Here is a 25,509-nt window from a genome sequence, read left to right as displayed (position 1 = left end):
CAATTTTAAACCAAATGCATGAAATGAATTCGCGAATCAGCTTACGCATAAACGTGTATAGTATGCTACGCTACGAAAATATAAGTGCTTGGTGATGGTGCAATTAATACAACAACAGGTATTACAGTAGTTTGCTGGTGAGAGAATATATATAATGAAGAAAAAATACATATTTACATTAATTGGGGATAAATCATTTAATTATGCAAAATTTTGTGAATTATGCAGAAATGGGGTATTTGAAAGTCGCCAAATTCAAGTTTTGCGATGACAAATAAATTTTCTCCGATTTGGCAACCCTATTTTTATATCCACGTGAAGTAATCTGGTGAAACTGCAACATCTGTCGTCTGCAATTTCCTAAAATTCCAAAATAAGTAGTTTGTGTAAATAAATTTTTATAAAAATCATCGAAAAACATAAAGCAGTATGTCGAAAGCCAAGGGCAAAAAGAAAAACGATCATTTAGAAGACGATGAAGATATAGAGGAAGTAAAGACAGCGTCGAACAAAAAGGCTGGTAAAAAAGGAAGAAAAGGTAAACGTGGCGGTGATTCCAGCGACGACGAATCGTTAGCAGGCAAGAAAGTTACCACCAACGATGCTGATGATTTAGAAAGCGTTAAGTCGGGAAGTAAAGCTCCGCAATCAAAAGGCAAAAAGGGAAAGAAAGGCAAGCGGAAAGACGAGTGGAGTGATGACGATGATGAACCAGAACCCATCGTACAACTTGGTGGCAAGAAAAAGGGATCAATAATTCAAGCCAGCGATGAAGATGATCCCAGCGTACCGCAACCAGCAGCAATCGCGAAAAAGCAAGGAAAAAAGAGCAAGAAGAACAAAAAGAAGGATGACTTCAGCGATGACGAAGATAGTGGCAATCAGAAGCCGAAATTTCCTGAATTGGTAGATGACGGTGATTCGGATGATGAGGAACTTATAGTCGCAATTGCCAAACCGGCTTCAAAAAAATCAGTCAAGAAGCAACAGAAAAAAGCAAACAAATTTGCAATAAGTGATGATGACGAAGAAGAAGAAGCTGTATTATTGGAAGAACAATTAGAAGATGAAGCAAGTGAAGAGCCTGAGCCAGAGCCAAAAACAATTATACCAAACAATGAAAAGGAGGTAGAAATATCCGAAATAAAAGAAGTTATGGAAGTCACGGAAAAAATTGAGGAGCTGCAGATAGAAAGTAATGTGCCTTTAGAAGAAACTCTGGAAGAGCAAGTATATCAAGAGGAGAAAAACAAGGATGCAGATAAAGAAAATAACACAGAGTCAGCGCTTAAGGAGAAAAAGCTTACGCATAAGGAAAAGAAGAAACAAAAGAAGCAACAGGAATATGAGAAGCAAATGGAGCTAATGACAAAGAAGGGTGGGTCTGGTCATTCCGACTTGGATAGCAATTTTACCATGTCTCAAGTGCAGCGCACTGCTGGTCAGCAAGCACAATTGGAGCACGCCGTTGACATCAAAATTGAGAATTTTACGATCTCGGCTAAAGGTACTTTACCATGTTGCAATTCTTCGAACTGTGTCTAAAACTTCATTTTTTTCAGGTAATGACTTGTTTGTGAACGCCAATCTTTTGATTGCTCACGGACGTCGTTATGGTTTAGTGGGCCCTAATGGGCATGGCAAAACCACCCTTCTCCGGCACATATCCACACGTGCCTTCGCTATTCCGCCAAACATAGATGTGCTGCTCTGTGAACAAGAAGTAATTGCTACTGACAAAACAGCCATTGAAACAATACTAGAGGCTGATGAGAAAAGAAATAAGCTTTTGGCAAAGTGTAAAGAGTTGGAGGATCAATTTGCTGCTGGCGATATGAGTGTTCAAGAGGAATTGAACGACACATTTTCCGAGCTAAAAGCCATTGGCGCATATTCCGCGGAAGCCCGTGCTCGTCGTATCTTGGCTGGTCTTGGTTTCAGCGAAGAAATGCAAAACCGCCCGACAAATAAGTTTTCCGGTGGCTGGCGCATGCGTGTTTCGTTGGCGCGAGCACTTTACTTGGAACCAACCTTACTTATGCTTGATGAACCTACTAACCATTTGGATTTGAACGCTGTAATCTGGTTAGATAATTATTTGCAGGGTTGGAAAAAAGACGCTTTTAATAGTTTCCCACGACCAGAGTTTCTTAGACAACGTATGTAACGAAATAATACATCTCGATCAGAAGAAACTGCATTACTACAAGGGTAATTACTCCATGTTTAAGAAGATGTATGTTCAAAAGCGGCGCGAAATGATAAAGGAATATGAAAAGCAGGAGAAACGCTTGAGAGAACTGAAAGCTCATGGTCAATCAAAGAAAGCAGCTGAAAAAAAGCAGAAAGAAGTTCTCACCCGAAAACAAGAGAAAGGGAGGCCTAAGCAGCAGAAGCAAGATGACGATGATGGGCCTCAGGAACTATTGGCTCGTCCAAAAGAGTATATCGTCAAATTCCGCTTTCCAGAACCGTCACAGCTGCAACCCCCTATTTTGGGAATACACAATGTTACTTTTGCTTATGAAGGGCAAAAGCCACTGTTTGTCAATACAGATTTCGGTATAGACTTGACAAGTCGAGTGGCCATCGTTGGGCCAAATGGTGTGGGCAAATCTACGTTCCTTAAATTGCTACTTGGGGAATTGGAGCCACAAAAAGGAGAGCAACGCAAAAATCATCGGCTTCGAGTCGGTCGATTTGATCAGCACTCTGGTGAACATCTAACTGCCGAGGAGTCCGCCGCAGAGTATTTGCAACGCCTTTTCAATTTGCAACACGAGAAGGCGCGCAAGGCGTTAGGTTCGTTTGGTTTGGTGAGCCATGCGCATACTATAAAAATGAAGGATCTCTCCGGTGGTCAGAAAGCGCGAGTTGCCCTCGCTGAACTCTGTCTAAGTGCGCCCGATGTGCTGATTCTCGATGAACCTACGAACAATCTCGACATTGAGTCTATTGACGCCTTAGCAGAAGCCATTAACGAGTACGAGGGTGGTGTAATTATAGTATCTCACGACGAACGGTTGATTCGTGAAACTGGCTGTACATTGTACGTAATTGAAGACCAGACCATTAATGAAATCGATGGTGAATTTGATGACTACCGTAAGGAGGTGCTGGACGCGCTAGGCGAAGTGGTCAATAATCCGAGTGTTGTGGCTAACGCAGCCGTGTTGCAATAATTAAACACGTCTTTGATTAAGATATTTGAAATTGTTTTGTATGCAATTCTAGTGCTAGATTGAAATTATTTAAAAAAATAAACCGTTAAAGTTGATTGATGAAGAAGAAGGAGCTTTGGTCGAAACACATGATGCATTGTACATATGTATGAAACAAATTTAAATTTGCGCGGATATTTGAAAATGAAGATGCACACGTCACTTGAATATTCGTATGCTCATAATTGCGGTAAATTGGCATTTTTTATTTTGTATCGGATATACCGATCGATCTCTATTTGGACAGGTAAACAAAGGTTTGCACACAACCCGACATAAAAATTATCCGTTGCACACACCAATTCAAGGCGTATTTACACCAAATTGTATTTAAGTGGATGCCATCCTTTCTAATGCCACAGAAGAGGCACAGACAATCAAGTTTATTGCAAAGAACGTAGATAACTAGATTATAGATATAGAAGATAGATTATCTACGTTCTTTGGTTTATTGTTTATCTGATCGCTGAAATACCCGCCTTATAGACAAAACTCGAAGTGAATTTGAAATCAATCGACGCCATCTTTGTTGTAAGAAGTAAACAATGAGGAGAACGAAGAAAACCGCGTAATTGTTGAACGCATGAATAATAATTTTTATTATGCAAATTCTTTTATAAATCATGTCCTTGTGTTAAATTATTCTACACACGTTGTCAAAAGCGAAAATGAAGAAAATTGCAGTGAAAAGCTAACACCAAATTGGAAACAACGAACAAATGCAAACAAACTGCTAATGTCAAAATCGCCCTACTTTTTTCCTAAATGCGATTATAACGGGCTACTCTTCTTGCGTGATTCGGTATTTTTGGTTCATTGCAGCGAACCCTGGTGCTGAAACAACTAACAAGATCACGGTAAAGAATGAAAAAAGTAAATTTCTGAGTGTTTTTGATATCCGCCTAAGAACAAAAAAAAAAAACAAAGAAAACGAAAAAGGCGCGGTGATTGAGTGCGATTATATTGGTATTTATTATAAAATATAAAAAGTGAAACTTGATGACAATTAGCAAAAAAAAAGTTCATAAAATATGGTAATGAAGGTAAAACCCAAGGCGAATTTATATAAGGTGGTGTTACTAACTCAGCAGCGGGTCGATTTTTCAATGCCAACGCACAAACTTGTTCCAATCACAAAGCGCTTAATTTTATATCATGAATTTGTAATAAATCAATTTTAAAATTAAAATCCCTCATAAAACACACGAAATTGCTAAAAAAAAGCCTCCCCGAAGCGATAGAAGACGATGTAACAAAACGGAAAATCATCAAAAACGGTACAAAAACTTTTTTCTGAAATTCGATTATAAATACAACGATGGCCGATTAACTGATCTGTAGCTCGCACCTCTAAATTCGCCTTGACAGCGTCCTTGACAGAGTTGGCATCACTGCTTTTCGCCTTGCTTTTGTCAAGTAAATTTTTTACAAGCTGATTGTCGCAATTCTGTCAAATTCAGTTCACGGATAAAGTTTGCGGAAAAATGAAAACAATGAAAATTTAGAAGTAAAATAAAATATTGTTAGTTACTTGGGTTGTGGTCAAACAAGTGAACAATAAATTTATGTGTATAAAGTGCGAAGCAAACAGTTTACGAAAGGTGAGTTGAAAACCACGGGAGCTCTGCAAACATGAGTGAATTCGAAGCAGCAGGGGTTAATACAAATATCCTGACCCCGAGCACGGGCCAGGGGTCCTTTAATTGTGTTGACAGCAACGCTGATAGTGCACGCAATAGTCCGCAAAGAAGTTCAAAAACCCCTGATAGCCAGGAAAAAATAGAAATTACTCACATCAAACAGATCCGCCTGCCTATTGAGGGCATGACTTGCCAGAGTTGCGTAAGGACTATTGAGGGCACGATATTAGGGAAGCCAGGCATTCTAAATGTGCATGTGGTTCTAGAAGAGAGTGCTGGTTATTTTGACTACAATCCAGAAATAACAGATCCGCCTAAAATCGCCTTTGAAATAGAAGAAATGGGATTCGACTGTCCATATAACGCTGCAGACGAAACCGTAGAAAAGGCTGCGGGTGGGAGCATAGCTTGTAGTTCTAAAACACAAATACGCATCATTGGTATGACTTGCAACTCGTGCGTTCGCAACATTGAAGGAAACATAGGTACGAAGCCTGGTGTTTTAAAAATTTGTGTAACTTTAGAGGATAAGCGAGCCACGGTGGAGTATGATTCCACCCGATTGACGCCTAGAGAAATTGCTGAAATGATTGACGATATGGGCTTTGAAGCAAGCGTATGTGATGAAGCTAACGCTGGTGACGTAGGAGTTAGTACACCCAAACACACACCAAAGCGTAGTTCAACACCCCCGCAGAAGCAACAGGTGTCAAATGGATCTCCTGCAAACGCCTCCCCAAAGGCCCACGCAATGGTTTCCGTTGACGAGGCATTATCGAAATGCTTTCTGCATATACGTGGCATGACGTGTGCCAGTTGTGTAGCAACCATTGAGAAACACTGCAGAAAAATTTATGGATTAGATAGTATACTTGTGGCGCTGTTAGCCGCCAAGGCAGAGGTGAAGTACAATGCCAATGAAGTGACTGCTGAAAATATTGCCAAATCAATAACGGAGCTGGGATTTCCATCGGAAATTATTGATGAACCGGGAAGTGGGGAGTCAGAGGTAGAAATTGAAATTGCGGGTATGACCTGTGCTTCCTGTGTAAACAAAATCGAGACGCATGTACGGAAAGTGAAAGGTGTTTCAGCAGCTGCAGTAACATTAATGACTCAAAGAGGTTTGTACATAAGTAAAAGGCAATAATTTGGTAATAGTTTATCTAAATATAAGAAATGCATTTGCCGTCTCTTGAGTAGTAGTCAATTCGGCATCTAGCCAATAACTAGGAACCATTAAAGTGTGAGTAGTTTGTATACTCATAGCAGGTTTTTGTAAGCATTTATTGTATTGTGCGATACGTGCTTTGGAATCGGCATACATATTTAACTAGTACAAACAATACAAACAAATATTCAAAATGTGAATGCTTACAAATCCAGTTTTTATATAGATACATATGTATACATTTTCCTATGAGCTTTGTTTGATATTTAAAGACTAAAATAAGCTATAACAAAGCTTTATTAGATTTTTATCTTTTATAAGGCAACGTAGCTGTATTAATATTTCCCCCCAGCAGTTGAATTACATAGTTATATTTTAATACAGAATTTAGTGACTCCAAAAATAATTAATCATGCCTGTTTGCTTGAAGATTTTGCCGTCTAGTGTTATCTAAATGAGAACTTTTGATATATAGCCGAGGCGAATTACTTTGATTCATGTATGTATGTACCTAGGCAATACGTTTAGTAGGACCTTCTCACCTTTTGCTACACTTAGTATAAAGTGCATATATATGTATGAATGCTTCAGAGGGAATGCCCAAATGTCACTCACAAAATGCATGCATATGCAATGACATTATGCATGTATAAATAAATAAAAAACCTTTGCTACTTTTCCAAATCTACCCACATATTAATATCATGTGATATCTAAAGAATCTACAATGAACTTATCACTAAGCCGTTTGTTATCACAGTTATCTAAGCGTCGAATGTAGGTGTTCATATATACATACATAATAACATTACTTACTTATGTATGTATTTCGACATATTTCAGACATTGCTTGGCTTAAGCCTCGCATCATATCGCGCTATCAATTCATGCATATGATAACATACATATGTATGTATGTATATGCATTTACGCGTACATAATTAGAATACAATGAAACACTAAGAAATCTAGCGCATTCCTATTAATAATGCGTATTTGAAAGCAATATACATAAAATATTTCGAAATCGGAATGATGCATGTGTGTAAATTATTACCGATGTATCGTCATTACAAAATAAAGCCTTATTTCTTATCACTCCTTGCAAAATAAATATATACATATATACTTTAGACATCAAATAAATAAAAAAGTCCCCATTGTGATGTAGGTTGGGTTTAAACATTACCCAGTAGAACGCACTTCAGAAGGCATTTTGGAGGAGTTCTTTTAAATTTGGTTCTTTAATTTATAAAAATCCTACATCTTTGAAGTGTTTGCTTAAGGTTTATATCAAATATGTGTTATTGCAACTTTAAATGTTTATTTAAAAGGCAAACAATATAAATTTATGCATTCGCGTAAATTGTAAATGGGTAAGCCCTTCTAGAAGGCAGGCAAGAAAGCACTTTTTTCAGTCCTTCTTGGTTAGGCTCTTACAGTGGCTTTACTTAAGAAGGCCTACCTAAATTATCTTCTGGGTACCCTCATAAAAGAACAGAGGTGGGCTTGTCCATATCTGTAAAACCATACATTCATATGTAAATATCGCACATCGTCTTCAAAACTGACACAACTCAAAATTTGGCATTTCTGAAATAATGCGCTAAAAAACGTGCACAGATATTTTATTTACCTTCCAGCAAACGAACAAGTTTTTTTATGATTTGTTAAAAAAAAACATAAGGTAAAGTCCCTCTTGCCCATATGATTATCATGTGCTAGGAAATAGTTTTGCGCATTTTCTGATAAACGTGTAATTTTGAGTTGTGCCCCGTCGAAGACGGACTGTGATATGTATGTCCGGAATTTCGCCCACTCTTGAACGCTGGTTTACGCTAAAGTATTAAGAAAATAGTTTACAGGAGTTAGGCTCGGTTTTATGCAGAACTTACTAATATTATTTTTATTTGCATTAACTTAGCAACTATTCCATCGTTACACATTGGTGCCAAACCAATTAAATTTGTGTCAAAAGTAACTAACCATGGGTTTATTATCAACACTGGCCCTACCTGCATTGACCATGTGTATTCAACTGTAGGCAAAGTCTATAATACTTTAAGGAATTTACGAATGTCTCCTCCATTCACACCGATAGAAATCAGACGTAAACTCGCAATCCAACTTATAATGCCAATTATCTGTCATTCTGAGGTAGTCTACAGCAGGTTAGATTCACAATCAGCTCACAAATTAGATGTAGTATTTAACCAGATCACGCGCTATGTGTTTGGGCTAGCAAAATATGAGCATATTTCCGCTTGGAGAACGCGCCTACTTGGCTGCGAAATTTCTGAATATCTTAAAGCTAGAAATTGTATATTCCTTTTTCGTCTCATGACAGATAAGGCACCCAAATATCTATATGAAAAATTAACGTTCCTCAAATCTACTCGAGTAAAGGACTTGACTGTTCCTACCTACAATTATCTCTGGATCTGGAACTACTCTGTTAATTACATTATGATACTTTTAATTAGTCTTAAGTAATTTTTGCTGTTTTAGTTATATGTATGTATGTACTGTTATGAATTTTTTGTTGCGCTTTAAAAGATCTTTCTTTTGATCTTATTGTGCTAATCATTTTATTAATAAATGAAAATGAAAAATTACAGGAAAATTCAGATATAATACCGAGTTGACTGGCCCGCGCAGCATATGCGAGGCTATCGAACAGCTGGGCTTCACGGCACGTCTGCTCAATGGCAAAGACAAAATGACGCACGACTACCTGCAACACAAAGAAGAGATTGCCAAATGGCGCAATGCCTTCTTGGTATCTCTGATATTTGGAGGGCCCTGTATGGTTGCCATGATCTATTTCATGGTCGAAATGGGAGACAAGGGACATGCAGCGATGTGTTGTTTGGTTCCCGGTTTGTCGATGGAGAATCTGGTAATGTTTTTGCTCTCCACTCCAGTACAGTTCTTCGGGGGTTGGCATTTTTACGTGCAGTCCTTTCGCGCAATCCGTCACGGTACCACAAACATGGATGTGCTAATTTCAATGGTCACTACGATATCCTATCTCTACTCTGTGGCGGTGGTCATAGCAGCTGTGTTAATGGAACAAAACTCCTCACCCTTAACATTCTTCGACACGCCTCCTATGTTGCTGATTTTCATATCCCTGGGTCGCTGGTTGGAGCATATTGCTAAGGGGAAGACATCCGAGGCTCTTACGAAACTGTTATCATTGAAGGCGGCTGAGGCGCTGCTGGTCGATGTGACTCCTGACTTCGATATAAAATCGGAAAAGGTTATACCGGTAGACTACGTACAGCGAGGCGACATTCTCAAGGTTATACCGGGTGCAAAGGTGCCGGTGGACGGTAAAGTTCTTTATGGTCACTCGACTTGCGATGAAAGCCTCATCACGGGCGAATCAATGCCAGTGGCCAAACGCAAAGGTGCAGTAGTCATTGGCGGCTCGATAAACCAAAATGGCGTGCTACTCATATCTGCAACTCACACGGGTGAAAATACAACCTTGTCACAAATTGTGCGCTTGGTCGAGGAAGCGCAAACTTCCAAAGCGCCCATACAGCAGTTGGCCGACCGTATTGCCGGATATTTTGTGCCCTTCGTTGTGGTGGTATCGACAATTACGCTTATCGGTTGGCTGATAGCTGGCTTCGCTGACCCGAACCTCGTGCCGGTAGCAATGGAACACAAAATGCATATGGACTCTAACGCAATTGTCATTAGTCATGCCTTCAAATGCGCTTTGAGCGTACTCGCTATTGCTTGTCCTTGCGCGTTGGGTCTGGCCACTCCAACTGCGGTAATGGTAGCCACAGGCACCGGAGCCATCAACGGTGTGCTGGTCAAAGGTGCTACAGCCTTAGAAAACGCCTACAAGGTATGATGGTTGCATAATTAGATGTATAATATGTACATATATGTATATTTTTTGTGTTTTAGGTAAAAAACTATTGTCTTCGACAAAACCGGTACCATAACGCACGGCATGCCAATGACCTCCAAGCTAATTATGTTCGTCAAACCCGCCGTCTGCAGCTTAGCGCGAGCGCTCACCATCATTGGCGCTGCTGAGTCCAACAGCGAGCATCCAATAGCTTCTGCGATTGTGCGCTTCTCAAAAGATGTGCTGGGCTTGCAAACGTTTGGAAAGACTCAGAACTTCCTTGCCGTGCCGGGATGTGGCATAAAAGTGACCGTTCTGCAGTATGAGCAGGCGTTGCGTCAGGCTTGCAATGCAGAGAAAATCATTAATTACGAAAATAACTACCGTTCCAATCCCAGCTCCACACACACCGAAAATGGCGCCAGCATTGAAGAGCTGATACCACAGTTACTGACACGCAAGTCCATGGAGCTTCAGCAGCAACAACAGCTTTTGCAATTAGATGAGACCTTACCCTCTGAGGCCGTATCAACCGTGCTGGGCAGCGAAATAAATGTTCTGATTGGCAATCGCGAATGGATGCATCGCAACGCCATATCGGTGCCAAATGAAATCGATAACTGCATGAGCGAGGAAGAGACAAAAGGTCACACGGCTGTGCTGTGCGCGTTGAATGGTCAGCTCATCTGCATGTACGGTGTGTCAGACCTAGTCAAGCCTGAGGCGCATCTAGCTGTTTACACGCTGAAGAAAATGGGAATCAATGTAATCCTGCTAACGGGTGACAATGAAAACACTGCTGCAAGTATAGCGCGCCAGGTAAGTTACCCCATAAAACTAAAAAGCTTGTACTGATCCCAACTCGATTTCAGGTTGGCATTAAACGGATCTTCGCCGAGGTGTTACCCTCGCACAAAGTGGCCAAAATTCAGCTCATACAAGAAAGCGGTGCCCGTGTCGCGATGGTTGGCGACGGTGTCAATGACAGCCCCGCTCTGGCTCAAGCCGACGTTGGCATCGCTATTGCGGCAGGCACTGACGTGGCGGCCGAAGCAGCCGATGTGGTGCTGATGCGCAACGACTTGCTGGACGTGGTGGCCTGCCTCGACCTGTCGCGCCGCACCGTGCGCCGAATACGGTACAACTTCCTCTTCGCCAGCATGTACAACCTTCTCGGCATACCGCTGGCGTCGGGCATATTTGCACCCTTCGGCTTCACGCTGCAGCCGTGGATGGCGTCAGTGGCGATGGCAGCCAGCTCGGTATCAGTGGTCTGCTCATCTCTAATGCTAAAATGGTATCGCAAACCCTCGGCTGCTTCGTTGCGTACACCCGAGTACATGAAACTTCTGGCACAGGAGCGCGACAATGAACTCGAACCCGATCAGTTGTCATTGCATCGAGGCCTGGAAGACTTACCACGCGCTAAGCTAAACCGCTCTAATAGCTCACTTCTGTCACGAATATTCCTACACGGCGGCGATAGCATTCGTTACGATCACAACGAAGGCAGCCTACTGGAAACAGAAGGTCGTGATTTCTCCCCGAAAATTGTTAAGTCGAAGAATATCCGAAATGTGACCGAAATGCAGAAGCTTTAAAGCGATGAAAGGCAAGTTTTTAGTGATTGTCCGTAGGTAGTGAAGTGTAGAATTTGTTTTTGTTATTTTGTATGTTTATATTTGTATAACTGAGAAGTATGTAAATTTTAAAAATAAGAAGCGCAACGTAGAGATGTTTCTATCTTAAGCCCTCTGTTCTTCGCTATTGAACAAAATAACGATCACTATTTTTTTACATAAATTAAGGTGCATTTACTTTGTGCATATGTTTGTAAAAAGATATTTTTTCCGCGGATGCAAATCGCTTTTCGAAGAAAAAATTTTCGATAAGTTTATATACATAGAATATTTTTCTAACTTTTGCCTTTCTACAAAAATCCAACCTGAACAAAAAAATCCTAAAAGGTACGATAAGCAGCAGCAGTATGTAATATACATAATATGTACGCAAATATACGAAATATTATTCAATATTATTTAAAAAAGTGTTACACACATACATACAAATTCAAACTATATATCTGTGCTCATAAGCAATAACCGCCTAAGTCGAAAAACCTGAATTCGAGAAAAAACGTTTTAAACATTTGGATAGTAATGTTAGCCCTATGGGGTAACAAAAATATTTTCGTCTTGAACTTTTCAACAGCCTAGCTGCCGAGATGGCGATTTCACACACGCCTGGAATAGTAGTTGCAAAATACGATAGCATATATAGCTCAATTATTTCTTAAGTCGACTTAGGCGGTTATTGCTTATGACAACAGATACAATACATGCATATACACATATACATATTCATAGTCTCCATATCGATTTAGAATAAAGACCCTATATCAGTGAAAACTTCCCAAACGCAACTAATAATGTTTGCGGTGCCAATTAACTGCTATGTGACAGCAGCAGCACCACAAAGCCTTTATCGTTTATCAAAATGTTAGAAAATACGAGTAGCGTGAAATTTTTGATAAGAGGAACATTCTTGTGTTTTTCGAACAGATTGGCATTTGTGATGTGTACTGTGTGCACTGTGGGATTAAAATTTAGTTCCATATAAAATAAAACAACAAAGCATAGTAATACACAACTGATAGCTCAAATTTTGATGTTTTAAGAATTTAAGAAATGTACTTCTGATGACTTCACTATAATGAAAATGCAATTTTAAAATGAAAATGTCTTGGGGAAAATGACCTGATCCAGAAAAACGGTATACAGATCCGTAATCTTCGACCCAAAATTAAGTTTACGTGTCTCGGCGTTTTTTTTTGTAACCGGCTCCCAAAAAAGGAGGAGCTAATCAGTTCGTCGGAATATTTTTTTTTTATGTATGTTACCGCATAACTTTGGACCACGTCAACCGAAGATAATTCGATAATTCTATTTGCATCGGAAAGGTAGTGTCTCAAAGGTGGTGTTATACTAATCTGGTTTAGATCCGATCAGTGGATCATGAAATATATATGTATATAGTCGGTTCTCTTTTTTGCTAAAAATTACTTGTTGTCATTTGTTGTCACTGCAGTGCTATTTTTGATTCGAAAAAAATCTACTCGGCTTTTGAAGTTTCATTAGTGCTTTATCTCTTCCATTTGCATTTGTTTTACATGTTTTGTTAACGCGTTAATACCAACTTTGTCGTACCCTATTTAAACATGTCTAATATCTTCACCGTGACAATGCCAGCGTCGTGTTGTACAAGTTTTAATTTCATCTTTTATCAAAGACAGTGGTGGTGCATATGTGCTGTATGAAAAAGTAAACACAGTTGGTTAAACTTAAATTGCTACCGTGTCTCTCATTGGTTTTTGTATGGTTCGATTGCGGTTGCCCTATAAATATTTTGTCATCTTATTGGCCGAACGGGGCGCTGAAGGAGAACAGACACTGGCTGAAGCCACAATTAATTACTCGTGGCACAATAATTTCAATGAACTGCAGTTGATACAACAGCGCAGCTGTTTTCTTTCGACGCATTGTTTTTTTCTTGTTAACATTTCGTGCACCAAAATCAAACTTAAAGTAAAATAACAACACGTGCGCACCTGCCGCACTGGCAAAAAGTATTGATGCGAACATGTTAAAATCTACTTACAGATATGGGGAAATCTCCGGAACCATGTGCTTTTAAATTAATTTTATTAATATAATTTCACTTTTGATAAAAAAATATGACCATTTTGATAACAAATTTGACGATTTCTTTTAGCTTATTTAATTTATTTATTTTTTTGATAGTGTCATTTTTACTTTTACAAACAATCAGTCATTAAAATATGAATTTTGCGGTCACTTTGGATACCTTTGGTACTTTTTTAGAGTATAACTTTCAGCGCAAAATGGAGGCATTCAAAAATCATGGCAAATAGTAAAATTGGAAAATGTACTAGGCATTGAGAGAAATAGGTGCTCCTCATTGGAAATAAACTGTAATAATTTGAAATCTGTCCCTCATAATTGTCAAATAGTTATTATTTTTGGTTCTTTTCCATTTTGCATTTTCAGCAATTAATTAATTGTTTTTATTTCTGTATATGATATTTACAATCAGTTTTACAAAATTTGATATACACATTGCACTTGACCTTTTTAAACACCGTTACACACCTTTTAAATCACGTCCTCTAGATCTTACGAGTTTTAAAAAATGATAATTTTTACTTATAACTCCTTAAGCATTTGAGGAAAATTAATCACACGAGAATTTTGAATTTCCTCAATGGATTTCAAAAAATTTTATGTATAATTTATTTTTGTGTGTTTAATTAAAAAAATTACGTTCTTTTTAGCGTTGAATCGCACTGTTATGGAGATTTGCCTATATACTTACAATTTTTCGATGATTTTGAATTTCCTCAATGGATGATGGATCGATGAGGGATATTTTCCATTTCACGCTAAATAAACTTCGATCCAATTATTTGCATATGTAATCGCAAGTAATTTTGTTTTATTGACTCGAAATTTCTTAAATTAGTTTCTAAACGATATCGAATAAAAAGTAGTAACTGCAAATTAGAGCTCATAATTGCTTTCAAACCATGTGGGGGTCACAGGTTCTTTCATACACTTGCCCTGGTCATTGTCAACATGAAATTTCCCATAACTTCAACAAGCTGTTCAACATTCCTCTATTATCTCCATTGGTGAGCGCTCCGTGCTGTTTTCCAATTTTGTTTTTGTAATAGGATAGACATGAAGATTTTCCTTGAAATCCTTAATGTCTACAATTGTGGTAGCGTCACCGTCTTTCGGTATGAATCGCACATCCAATTTGCTGGCCAAAGCATTGAATAGCTCCTCGTCGTCGACCTCCGATTCAGCACCACTGCTGCCTCCGCTGTCGTCATTGGAGTTCTCGCTCCGCGTCGGGGCGCGTTTTACGCGCACCGAATCTTTATTGCCAATAACTTGCACCGACAATTTACGCAGATTGGTGCGTTCGTTGCTCAGACAAAAATCGATAATATCTTGTTTGGTCAGCGCGCGCAGTACCTCAACCTCTCGCCGTCTCCGATCGAACACGTACTCCTCGGACGTTATCTCCTCCCAATTGTGGGACACTTCCTCAGCAAGCGAGATATCTACTACCTGCTTGATTTTGATTAGGGATTCACGCACATGATCGAAGTCCTCTGGCGACATCTCTTCCAGTATTTGCAGCATTTTGCCACGGAATACCTCAATTCGTTCATCCACGTGAGCTGCGCTGAACTTGGTTTCCTGTGAATTGACCGCGATGGAGTAGCCAATTATGCCGTAGTTCATACGCACCGAAGCAGATACGTAGTACCCCAGCTGTTCCTTTGTACGGAGCGTATCAAATAATGGCTCCTCGACGAACATCATCAGCAAATCCAAAATGCTCTCGATCCGTAGAGAACACGGGCCAATTTGGTAGAAATTGCAAATAACAGTATTTACGTCCTTCTCATTGAGAGTGCCGCAGCGAATAAAGTGAGAACCTTGTGGCAACTGGACGGTACGATTCTCGATGTACTTTGTCTGAAAAATTAAAATTGAATGACAACTTAAAGAGTTTTTGAAGTGCTTCAGCTTCTATTTCATAATACCTCTTTGATGTTCCGACAATTGAGTGTAGTTAAGACAGAGTTCATGACATTGTGTGCGGACTCCTCCGTTAAATTGCCCTGCATGAGAGTCTGTAGATAGAGTTCACTCGTGTAGGCATCGGCGAAATTTAACACATCGTTCAATGTTAGGCTATCTAAACACTTGTATTTAGTTATCATGGGCCAGCGGATGTGTTCCACAATGCTTAGACGTATGTCCCTTGAATTGAGAGTGTATATATATAATTATATGTCATATAGTTAAAATTTCGTAGTTGATGTACTTATTAAGAGTCCGAGGTTTAATGAGCGAATTGAAGTATGCTTTCTTCTGGTCTGTTTTAAATATATTGAACAAATCTTCCGTTATGTGATCACGCATTGACACCATAGCTTTCGTTATGATGCCCACCAACAAATGCAATTTTTCATTGTATCCATTCACCTTATTGTTTTTAATAGGTTCATATTAAATGAAGCTAGACAAAATTTTGTCAGAGTTTGTAATACCTTTAGAATAATTCCTTTCTCGGCAGTGTAAAACTGATAGGAAAGTCCTGCAACTGTAGCTGGGTACAATTCCTCACTCAACCTAAATTTTACCAGCTTCTCATAAAGTACACACAAAGCATCGCTAGGGGATTTACCATATAATTTCAGTTAATTTAAATAAGGCAGAATTTCGAAATATTTGTGGTACTTGCTTTTTGGGATCCATTCGCAATAGCGGTGATATGAAATAAAAGTACATATATGCCTCGGGCAGCAAGAACTTGTCGTCCTGTCTGAACCACAATTCGCAAATATCCGTTTGGAGTATCTTCTTCGGGGCCGTTGGGATCTCTGGTTTGCCATTTTCATCCCAGTGCAAGCGGAAGTCATTTGAGATAAAACGATTTGGCTTCGGCAAGAACAAGTCTGGTATCGGTTCTGATTTATCCCAAAGGTCACGCCACTTTTGTGGCATTTTAATTGTCGTATAATCAGTACCGAACCACTTTTCCTTTTTGTCATATGCTACTCCCTCATATTTGTGTTGCGAAGTGATCATTATATTGAACCTGAACTCGTTTAAATGCTTCACCACCTCTTTAATATGCTCTTCGTTGTACTCGTAATATAACTCAGTTCCAGTGAGAATATCCTTTGGTGGATAATATTTCAGTTGTACTGCCAATTTCTCAACATTGTCCAGAGCCGGGCGCTGAGATTCGAATCTAAAGTTAGTTGCCTCAATTTTTTGTAACTCGGTGTACGCATCTTTGAATGGACCACAAACGGCAAACAGTTTTATGAAGGCAAAACATGCAGCAAGTACCTAAAAACGAAATTATGTACATCATGCCATGGGATAACGTATGCTTTTACCTCATCGAGATGCTGAAAACCACGATCAGTTAAGAATATGCCGATGACAAATGAAGAGTAAATCGAATTTGATTCGAAACCACTCTCATCAATGCCCGCAGTCAGTTCTAATCCCCATAAACGTTTTCTCAAATAGGCACACAAACTGCCCTCCCCTTCGAATCCTACCAAATGTGAGATAAACTGATCTGGTTTTGTTTTATAGAACTGAAACGAAATAAAACAATTATTAAAATGTTTAATTAAATGTACCCATTAGTTCAAAATGTTAGTACCAAACCTTAATCATTGACGGCAGTACCCATGTAAGCTCCAGTTTGCATATATTTTCCACGGGTTTAACAAAAAATACTTCTTCGAAAAACTCGTTACGGAAAGCGTTGCGGTAGTCGTACGGTGACAGGTTAATACCTGGAAGATCGTTGCTTGGAATGCCCGAGAAGTGTTTCACAACCATTTGCTCCAGTTCGTCAATTGGCAAGCGAGCTTGAACACAAACACACATACGGTGTGCACTGTAGTGCCGCTTCTGGAATTCATGCAGTTTTGCATGCAGCTCGTCATCGCTAATGCCATCCTTGAGAGTTTTTAGATTTCCCCATGGAAATGTGGCGTGCGGATAGCCGGGTGTGGCATATGCTGCCACAAGCTGATCCCGCCTGACTTCATCATCGAGTACGATTTGTTGAAACTCCGATTCAACAGAATCTCGTTCACGCGTCATGGCTTCTTTTTTCATAAGCGGTGCTTTCAATAAGGCCGAGAAGTAGTCCATACTGCTATCTAAATGCTCTTCAGATACTTCAAAGTAGAAGCAAGTCTCTTCGAACTCTGTGTGAGCATTGTCAAACCCGCCGCATTTTTTTATATGTGCATCGAATGCATTTTCCGCTGGGTATTTTTCGGAGCCCATAAAAATCATATGCTCCAGGAAATGTGCTAAACCTTGATATTCTGCAGGTTCCGTAAACGATCCGACATCTACCAGCAATGCACAGGCTGCCAACTTTTCATCACCTGCAATACTCATTGAATTTAAATTTGAAACGATGTTCTGTATTGGATGACTTACCTTCTTCTGACTCCAAGTCGGAATCACTTTCACCATTGTCCGTTGTGGAAGTGCTCATGGACTCTTCATCTTCGCTGCTGGTGCTACTACTCTCTTCGGCGCAGGAATCTCCAGTCGAATCATAAGAGGAAGATGAAGACGAAGAGGTCAGACCGCAGTGTGGAATAGGTGTCGGGTCTGACACCAGCAATGCACGTATACCATTGCTCAGTAAGAGTGTTCTGGAAAGTAAACAAACGTTTGTAACGCACATCCTTCTTAGCTTTCCATTTGTTTTGGTAACTTACTTGTAATATTTTTTGTCGCTTTCTGACTTATCAGGAATTTCCAAGTATGTCACGGTTGATTCTGTATTCACCATGTCTGTTGCAGAACGATTTCTAAAATATCCAGGGCGCGTAGGTGCTGGGCTACGGGGAATCAAACTGCCCTTCAGAAGCCTACTGAAACTTTTTGATAATGGTGTGGCCTGCTGTGAAGGCTTAAAACAATATGTAAATTTTACGCGACGTTGGAAAGATGCCTCTGCTGCTAAAAATTTTGCGAATTTCCGAGTAAACATAAACTTTTTTAACCTCACTGTGTTGGAACTATCGAGGATCACACGCTCAAAAATCTTTATTGTTTACTTTTGCGGCTAATGGTTTTAATTTTGTTACAATTTTTTTTTTTTTTTAATTTAAATTGTCTGAAACGTAATTACAATTTATTGGATTTTTTCTTAACCAAATTTGCCGCAACCTCCATTGAAAAATGAAAGCAAAGTGACCAAAAATAAAATCATACACTGATGAGTTTTTCTTGTCTGTTTACTTTGACGTTTAGTCCAGTTCACAATTTCCACACGGGCATTGTTGTGAATGAATGAAAGCAAATGTCAGTTGGAAGCTTTGTTTCTTAACAGGTAATTATTACTAATTTCTGCTGGAAAGCGTTTCTTAATCAAAAAACTAGCAGCTCTCGTTCTTACGCTCTGCTTTTCTAGGCTCTCCTGCTAATTTCTAGCAGCTGTCAAAATAAATAAAAAAATAGGTTTGTATAGTAACTTCTCCAGTAAAAGATTGCAGCGAGAGCGTAAAATTGAGAAGAGGAAAAAAACTAGCAGAAAAAGATATTGAACACAAAACTAGTAAAAACGTGCAATTGAATAGTTGTTGCACTGTTTTGATATTCTGCTGTAAACATTTTACTATTTATTAATCAGTTTTTAACTCTTTGCTTTAAAAACAAGCACTTACACAGTCCAGTACATCATTAATATTTTGATTTCCATTGATTTTACTTTTGTATATGCGTTGGCGTCGCTTCAGGGTTATAAACCCTAAGCACGGAAACAGGCCGCCTCCGAAGAATGAACTTTTTAAATAGAAGCCTCTGGGGTCTGGGGTCCTCGCGTTTGTGTAGAAGAAATATCATATATCCTTGGCGGCACCACTCTTGTCCGGCAACACGGAAAGCTCAAGTAATTGCCGTCACTTACTCGAAACAAGCGAAAACGCAAGTAAAAATTGTGATTTTTTCCAATTTTTTTAAGGGCTCCCTAGGGACCTATAAGTGGCTTTGGCAGTTGGGATTTACATTTTTCAAAATGGCAGTTCATGTCCTCTCTAAAATGCACATTTACGCGAATTCGAAGTTGTATGCTTTTGACGAGCAGCCGTGTTCCAGTCGCTTATTCAGATCTGTATCTAGCACGGAGAGGAAATTATGCTAAAAAACCTACTAAAAAACTAAAAAAAAATTTAACTACAAATTTAATACAAAAGCTTGAACTGTTCTATCCATAACTGCAGAACTCCACAGGCGAACAGCGATGGCCTACCAACTGTCATTTTGACGAGCAATGTGATTGCAAGTTTTTGTGTGTGGGCACTTTGATGTCTTGAAATAAGCATTTGCCGCATGACGCCACCAGACAACATTCTCTCAATTTCGGTGTTTAAAAACATTTAAATCTTTAAAAAACTAGCTAAATAATTTCCTAAAACGTAATCATAAATTATCCAATACGGAACAGATTTTTATTTTGATTTAATATCAAAATTTCATCGATGTTACCACCAGCACGCTTTCTTTCAAATGAAAATATGGCTGTCAAACTATCGAATTGCCTGCAATAGATGTCAAGCAATAAGCGCTGACATATATTGCAGCACATAAGAAATAGGCGGTCTCCATTGGAAATATATTTTGTGACATGGTTATCACGACATCAGTGTTTTCCTGTGGAGACAGGGCCTAACCAAAAATTTGCTTGAGTAATATAATAAGGGTATTCATCAAACCATATAAATGCATTGTAAACCGTATAAACTTATAATTGTGTAAACCTTATAAATGAACTGTCAAAATTTGTATGGAAACTCGTTTACACATTTCTGATAAATTTATCCAGCGATTTCACTGAATAAACTTGATAAACTGAAGACAATGCAACTCTGTCGCAACTCTAGCTATGTTTTCTTAGGCAATAATCGGGATCCGCATACAAATTTTGCACGCAAATTCAACAACGATATGATCCTGATAGAGATCCCGTCTGTTTGGTTTGTTTCACTGATAATTCGCAGAGTTTGGTAGCCGTGACAAATGAATTCATACACAAACAGACATTCTGCCATTGTTTCTTATAACTTGCTTCAAATAAATAGCCTTTATGTTATATGTACATTTATTTAAATAGATATCTCGTAAATATAATTTTTTCCAATTTAGTGAGGTAGTTTCTATAATTTCTTTATCCCCGTGCTAGTAGTATAAAGTTAGTGACACTGCGCTTTATAACCAAAGAAAACACGACTATTGTCGCATGTGTAAACGAAAAGAGAGTGTGGGTCGTTCATGTAACAGAGTGCATAAACTTATAAGATTATCTGCTTGATAAAGTTATCGGTTTAGATGAATACCACTAATAATTTGTCGGTGTTATCAATAAAAATTGCCTAAAGTAATTATGAAACTAAACAAACATAGTTGAGCACGAATTGGGCCAGATTTCTACCAGCAGAACATTGATGTTGGATTAGCGGGACTTTTTTTTATCAAAACAATGTAAAATAATAAATGAAATCTCCATCGCCGATCACTGAAACGCAGCAAGCAAAGCTTACGCGAAAAATCAATGCTGCCACTTCTCATTAAACCATGTTCGTATTGTGTTATTTTTCAGAGATCACAGGGTTGCTTTTAGCATTTAAATTCTTAATGCAAAAATGGAGTTGCAATTAGGTGACGAAATTTAAATAGATAAATGTACATTTAAAGTAGGATTTAGAGCTAAATGCGCTAAATATGCATTTACCCTTAAGCGAAAACAGCCCATAACTTAACTTGTACTGTGATAGCGGCTTTATATACCTGCGCTCGCACTCAAGGCTCGTTGTTCACTTCGAGTTGCCGCAGTATTCGCCACAATATTCAAATTTTCGATAGGAAACGTATCGAAATTAAGAAACAAATTATAATTTAAAACTTTAAACAATATAATGATAATAATATACAATTGTAATGCACTTTGGATGCAATATAAAAAAAATCGTTATAAAAACTGAATTGGCATATTTTCTCCGTGAAGAGGAATAAACTCCACTCAATTTCCCGATGTAATAAAAGTTGGTGAATTTTTTACCATTTGGTCCATTTTTTAGGTCCGAAAAATAAATTGGAAAAGGCAACCGTGCCCATGAGCTAGGTAAAACTACGCAGCGGTTTTAAACTACGCAGCGCCAGTGTGGTCGCCAGGGACTAGTAGGACGCAGTGGACGAAGCTACAGACTGTACAAAACACCGCACTCAGGACAGCGACGGGATGCCTCTTGATGTCGCCTGTACACCACCTGCACGGCGAGGCGCAAATGCTCCCTGTAAAGGAGCATAATAAAATGCTCTGCAAGCAGTTCCTGATCGGGAGCCACAGAAGTGGCCACCCAAGCAGACAGCTACTTGCAGAGGAGCCCTCGCCTAGGCACGTCAGGAGGCATCTATATGAACTGACGGACGAAGTCCAGAGGTTCATTAAGCAACCTCTGGAGCCGACAGCTTACAGACAGGCCCTGAACGGCATTCACAGGGACTCAGTCTCGAGTTATGTAGACTCTAGACCTGTGAATGCCGTTCTAGGCACACCACCCCCGGACATAGACGAGACGGAGCCTCATCTGCCTCGGGAGACACGCACAACACTTGCACAACTTCGCTCCGGCTACTGCAGCAGGTTGAACTCCTACTTGAGTAGGTTGAATGAGGATGTGCCGAATGAGTGTCCGGCATGCGGAGAGACCCCACATTACTCGAAACATCTCTTCGCATGCCCGGAAAACCCGACAACCCTAACGGCCTTGTCCCTGTGGACAAACCCCACAGAAGCTGCACGCTTCCTAGGGTTGCCTTTAGTGGAACTTGACGACAACGACTTAGATACCAACCGATCTGGGCGGGGTTGTTGTAGCCGCTACAACAACAACAACAACAACAGCTAGGTAAAATTCTGACGTTTGTATTCACCACGAAAAATGTCAAATTTTTACTTTGATCTGTCAAAATTTCCTCTTCTATTAATTGGCACAAGCCCTTACAATAAGGATTAGTAAGGAAAATGTGAAAGGACGGTGATTTTTATAGAAGTATTAGTGAATTTCAGTACATTATAGAACCCGCTAAAAAATCAACTCAACTCCCTTGTTCTTGCGTAATCTTGTGTCGTTCGTTCATGGGAAAGAGTCATGAACCAAAAATCACGAGTTTCATTTTCCCCGAACCGGTTCACTTAATTTTTGTTTTCCGTGTATTTACTATGGGCGGATTTAAAATTTTCAGGTGATTTTTTTCCGGGTGAATTTCAAGATACGGCAGAATAGCTTTTTGTTTTCTTTCCTTCTCGCGTGATATAGTGTCTTTCGTTTATGGGAAAGAGTAGCAGTAACAGCTGATTTTAGTGGTGTTTAATGAGCTGCTCTAGGTTACGCCAGGTTAAGATATCTCACAAAATTGTGTTTCATGAGGGTATTTCCCGCTTTAACTTACTCTCCTTTTTGTTTCATGAGCCTGCGCTAAGTGTAACTGGAGCCACTAAGAGCACAATTTTTTGCCCTAGCTTTTTTGATGCAATAACTTAGAGCACGATTTTTTGCCCCAGCTTTTTTGATGGAGTAACTTAGAACAATCAACTGTTTTGAGAATTTCTGCCTGAAAAGTGTTTCATGAGATTTCTGATCTGAGTTGCTTTAACTTGATCCATTTTTTTTCTCTGTTTTTTTCTTCGATTTCGATTTTATTAAACAGTACTTTTAAAAACGACACTGCCACTGCGCTCTTGTAGTTTGGGCTTTACGCAGAAATGCTTCAATGCAATGCCACCCTGCAGGACCGATTTTAGGAATGTCATACAAAGCATAAAAGCAAAAGAATTTCGGGAACAGTGGGTAAAGGAAAAAAAGTAAATTTAAGGTCTGCCGTTTAGTGAAAATTATAAAAATTGTTCAGAAAAGCGATATTATTTATAGAAATGTACTGTCAATAATGAGGCGTTTACCAGACGTGAAAGCAACAAAAAATTAAATATAGATTTCTCGGCACCATATGAAATGCCAAAATGTTGACGATGACACCATACGAATAAAGAAAACAATCCATTTTACGCGACGGTAAGTTCTATCATTACTTATCTCATACAAAGCAGAGGCTAGCGACAAAAACAGCGAACCAAATAGATTTAACCTAAAGTACAGTCGCTGACGCAGAGGGCGGACGCAGTAATTGTGCGGCAGTTTGCAACACGCCCGCCCACTAAGCACCTCAATACCGTAGCGATACAACGGAAACCACCAACACAACAGAACAACCACAATTAATAAGGCAACAATATTTAATATACCAAGCATTAATATTCAAACAACGCACATATTTACACATTGGATTTGAGGACGGTGACATTAGCCAGAGGAAGAGTGATAATAATAACAATCGTACAATAAGTAATTAACACCAAATATGGCTAGCATATCCGACCGGAAACGAAATACGTTTTTAAGTTACGTTGCACCCTCTCCGGGAGATGTAAGTACCATGAATTTGTAACACTAGAAATGGTTACGGGGCTTAAGGCGAACGAAAATCATTACTGGCAGGCCTATCACAGATTCCGAGTGAACTCCCGTCGTAAAAAAAATCTCCCGTCATGAGTTAGGGAGAATGGCTATCAGCAATTCCGACTTATTTGTAGTTACTGCTGCCTTTGGTTTTTGTTTTGGTTTAATAATTCTGAAGCAAAATAAAATAACGCGGAATCAGTGATACCAATCTCACGAATTTGGAATTTGCGGGAGTTTTTCGTGATCACGACGGAATTCATAATAGCAATTTCCCGACGTTGTCCGACGGAATAGATGATAGGCCTGTAGGTCTTGCATTGACATCACTTTTCCGTCAAAATCATAAATCCCGCTTAGTTATATATTTTTTCTATTTAATAGATTCCTAGACAAGAGGGCAGCGATGATTGGCTTCCAACAGAGCTGCGTGACCTTCATTTAGCTAAACCGCGTTTGTTACCCAATGAACTTGTTGTAGCATCAGCACCTGCATACCTTTTTTCTGCGATAATGCCTGCGCCTACTGAGGGCAGTGAACTCGATATGTCGCGACAGGCGGTATTTGGCTTGCTAAGTGTCACGAATTTTAAAATGGCATTTGTCCCCCTACAGCGCCAACAGCAAGAAACTCTTCCACAGGAATCATACCAGGAACACTTATATCTCCAACGCAACGATGTGACACTCAATAATATTGACTACGTATACCAGTTAGCGGAGGGTGGTAGAGTAAGCGTACGAGCACTCAGCGGCGGTAACAAACGCAAAAAACTCGACGCACAACAAAAAGTAATGAGTAGCCGCATCACAGCACTTCATATTATTTGCAAGAATTTTCGACTCCTCAAATTCGCCTTCCAGCAGTCGAGGTCTGGTTCTGATTATGGTAAACTTATTGCTTCGGCGCTGGCGCGATTCGCCTATCCATCACGCCATGATCTGAGTTTCGCATACTGTTACCGTGAGCCATATTATTCCATGTTGGGCAAATCCAGTGTGACCATGTACAGCACAAAAAACGATTGGGCACGAGAATTAATTCGATGTGGGGCCAATGAGTGGCAGGTTGTGAGTGCCGAAAATGTGCCCCAATTGCAAAATTTATTACAAGCACCAAAGTATACGCTGCCTCCTCACTTTGTCATCCCTAAATGCTGCACAGTTGACAGATTTCTAGACCTATCCCGAGCATTCTACGACTCACGGGCGGCTTTTTGGGTATTTGGTTATGGTAACGCATCGTTAGTCCGTTTGGCCGAATTGAAGCCTGCGATGCAGCAAGACACTAAAGTCGAGAACGTGACACTTGAGCTGGTAAGAAAATGTGATGAACGACGCACACTTAAACTGCTGCAGTTGACAGATCGTCTTCCTAGTATCCAAGATGTGCAAAGAGCATATCTGAAGTTTCGACGCCTATGTACGCCCGAAAGTCCGCAAGA

At 39.5% G+C, this 25,509-nt stretch overlaps 4 protein-coding genes across 4 annotated transcripts; 3 read left to right on the top strand and 1 right to left on the bottom strand.

Moving 5' to 3' along the window:
• On the top strand, window positions 1-3,307 carry LOC118752980 (ATP-binding cassette sub-family F member 1-like). The gene is given in 3 exon segments (XM_036487825.1): window positions 1-1,507; window positions 1,563-2,110; window positions 2,112-3,307. Coding segments are annotated over 3 exon segments (2,697 nt in total). The 5' UTR covers window positions 1-429; the 3' UTR covers window positions 3,183-3,307.
• Window positions 3,308-4,508: 1,201 nt separating this feature from the next.
• LOC118752979 (copper-transporting ATPase 1-like) lies at window positions 4,509-12,554 on the top strand. Its single transcript, XM_036487824.1, has 4 exons — window positions 4,509-5,985; window positions 8,651-9,899; window positions 9,963-10,722; window positions 10,776-12,554. The coding sequence occupies exons 1-4, from the start codon at window positions 4,854-4,856 to the stop codon at window positions 11,502-11,504; spliced, it is 3,870 nt and encodes a 1,289-aa protein (XP_036343717.1). The 5' UTR covers window positions 4,509-4,853; the 3' UTR covers window positions 11,505-12,554.
• A 1,828-nt stretch (window positions 12,555-14,382) lies between these two features.
• On the bottom strand, window positions 14,383-18,771 carry LOC118752978 (nardilysin-like). Its single transcript, XM_036487822.1, has 9 exons — window positions 18,266-18,771; window positions 17,979-18,199; window positions 17,187-17,923; window positions 16,907-17,113; window positions 16,243-16,856; window positions 16,049-16,172; window positions 15,823-15,983; window positions 15,539-15,758; window positions 14,383-15,470 (listed from the first exon to the last, which is right to left on the bottom strand). Exons 1-9 carry the CDS (start codon window positions 18,538-18,540, stop codon window positions 14,586-14,588), a joined length of 3,444 nt encoding a protein of 1,147 aa, XP_036343715.1. The 5' UTR covers window positions 18,541-18,771; the 3' UTR covers window positions 14,383-14,585.
• A 3,979-nt stretch (window positions 18,772-22,750) lies between these two features.
• LOC118752977 (myotubularin-related protein 10-B-like) lies at window positions 22,751-25,503 on the top strand (the record flags this gene model as incomplete). The annotated part of the gene is made up of 2 exons (XM_036487821.1): window positions 22,751-24,032; window positions 24,449-25,503. Coding segments are annotated over exons 1-2 (1,121 nt in total), but the record flags the coding sequence as incomplete, so codon positions are not given.
• Between the last annotated feature and the right edge of the window lie 6 nt (window positions 25,504-25,509).

Source organism: Rhagoletis pomonella, unplaced genomic scaffold (assembly GCF_013731165.1).
Source record: "Rhagoletis pomonella isolate Grant_MI unplaced genomic scaffold, Rhpom_1.0 Rhpom_scaffold_02021, whole genome shotgun sequence".
NCBI classification, from domain to species: domain Eukaryota; kingdom Metazoa; phylum Arthropoda; class Insecta; order Diptera; family Tephritidae; genus Rhagoletis; species Rhagoletis pomonella.
Note: the sequence above shows the minus strand (reverse complement) of the source record. Positions and strands in the feature narration are given on the sequence as shown.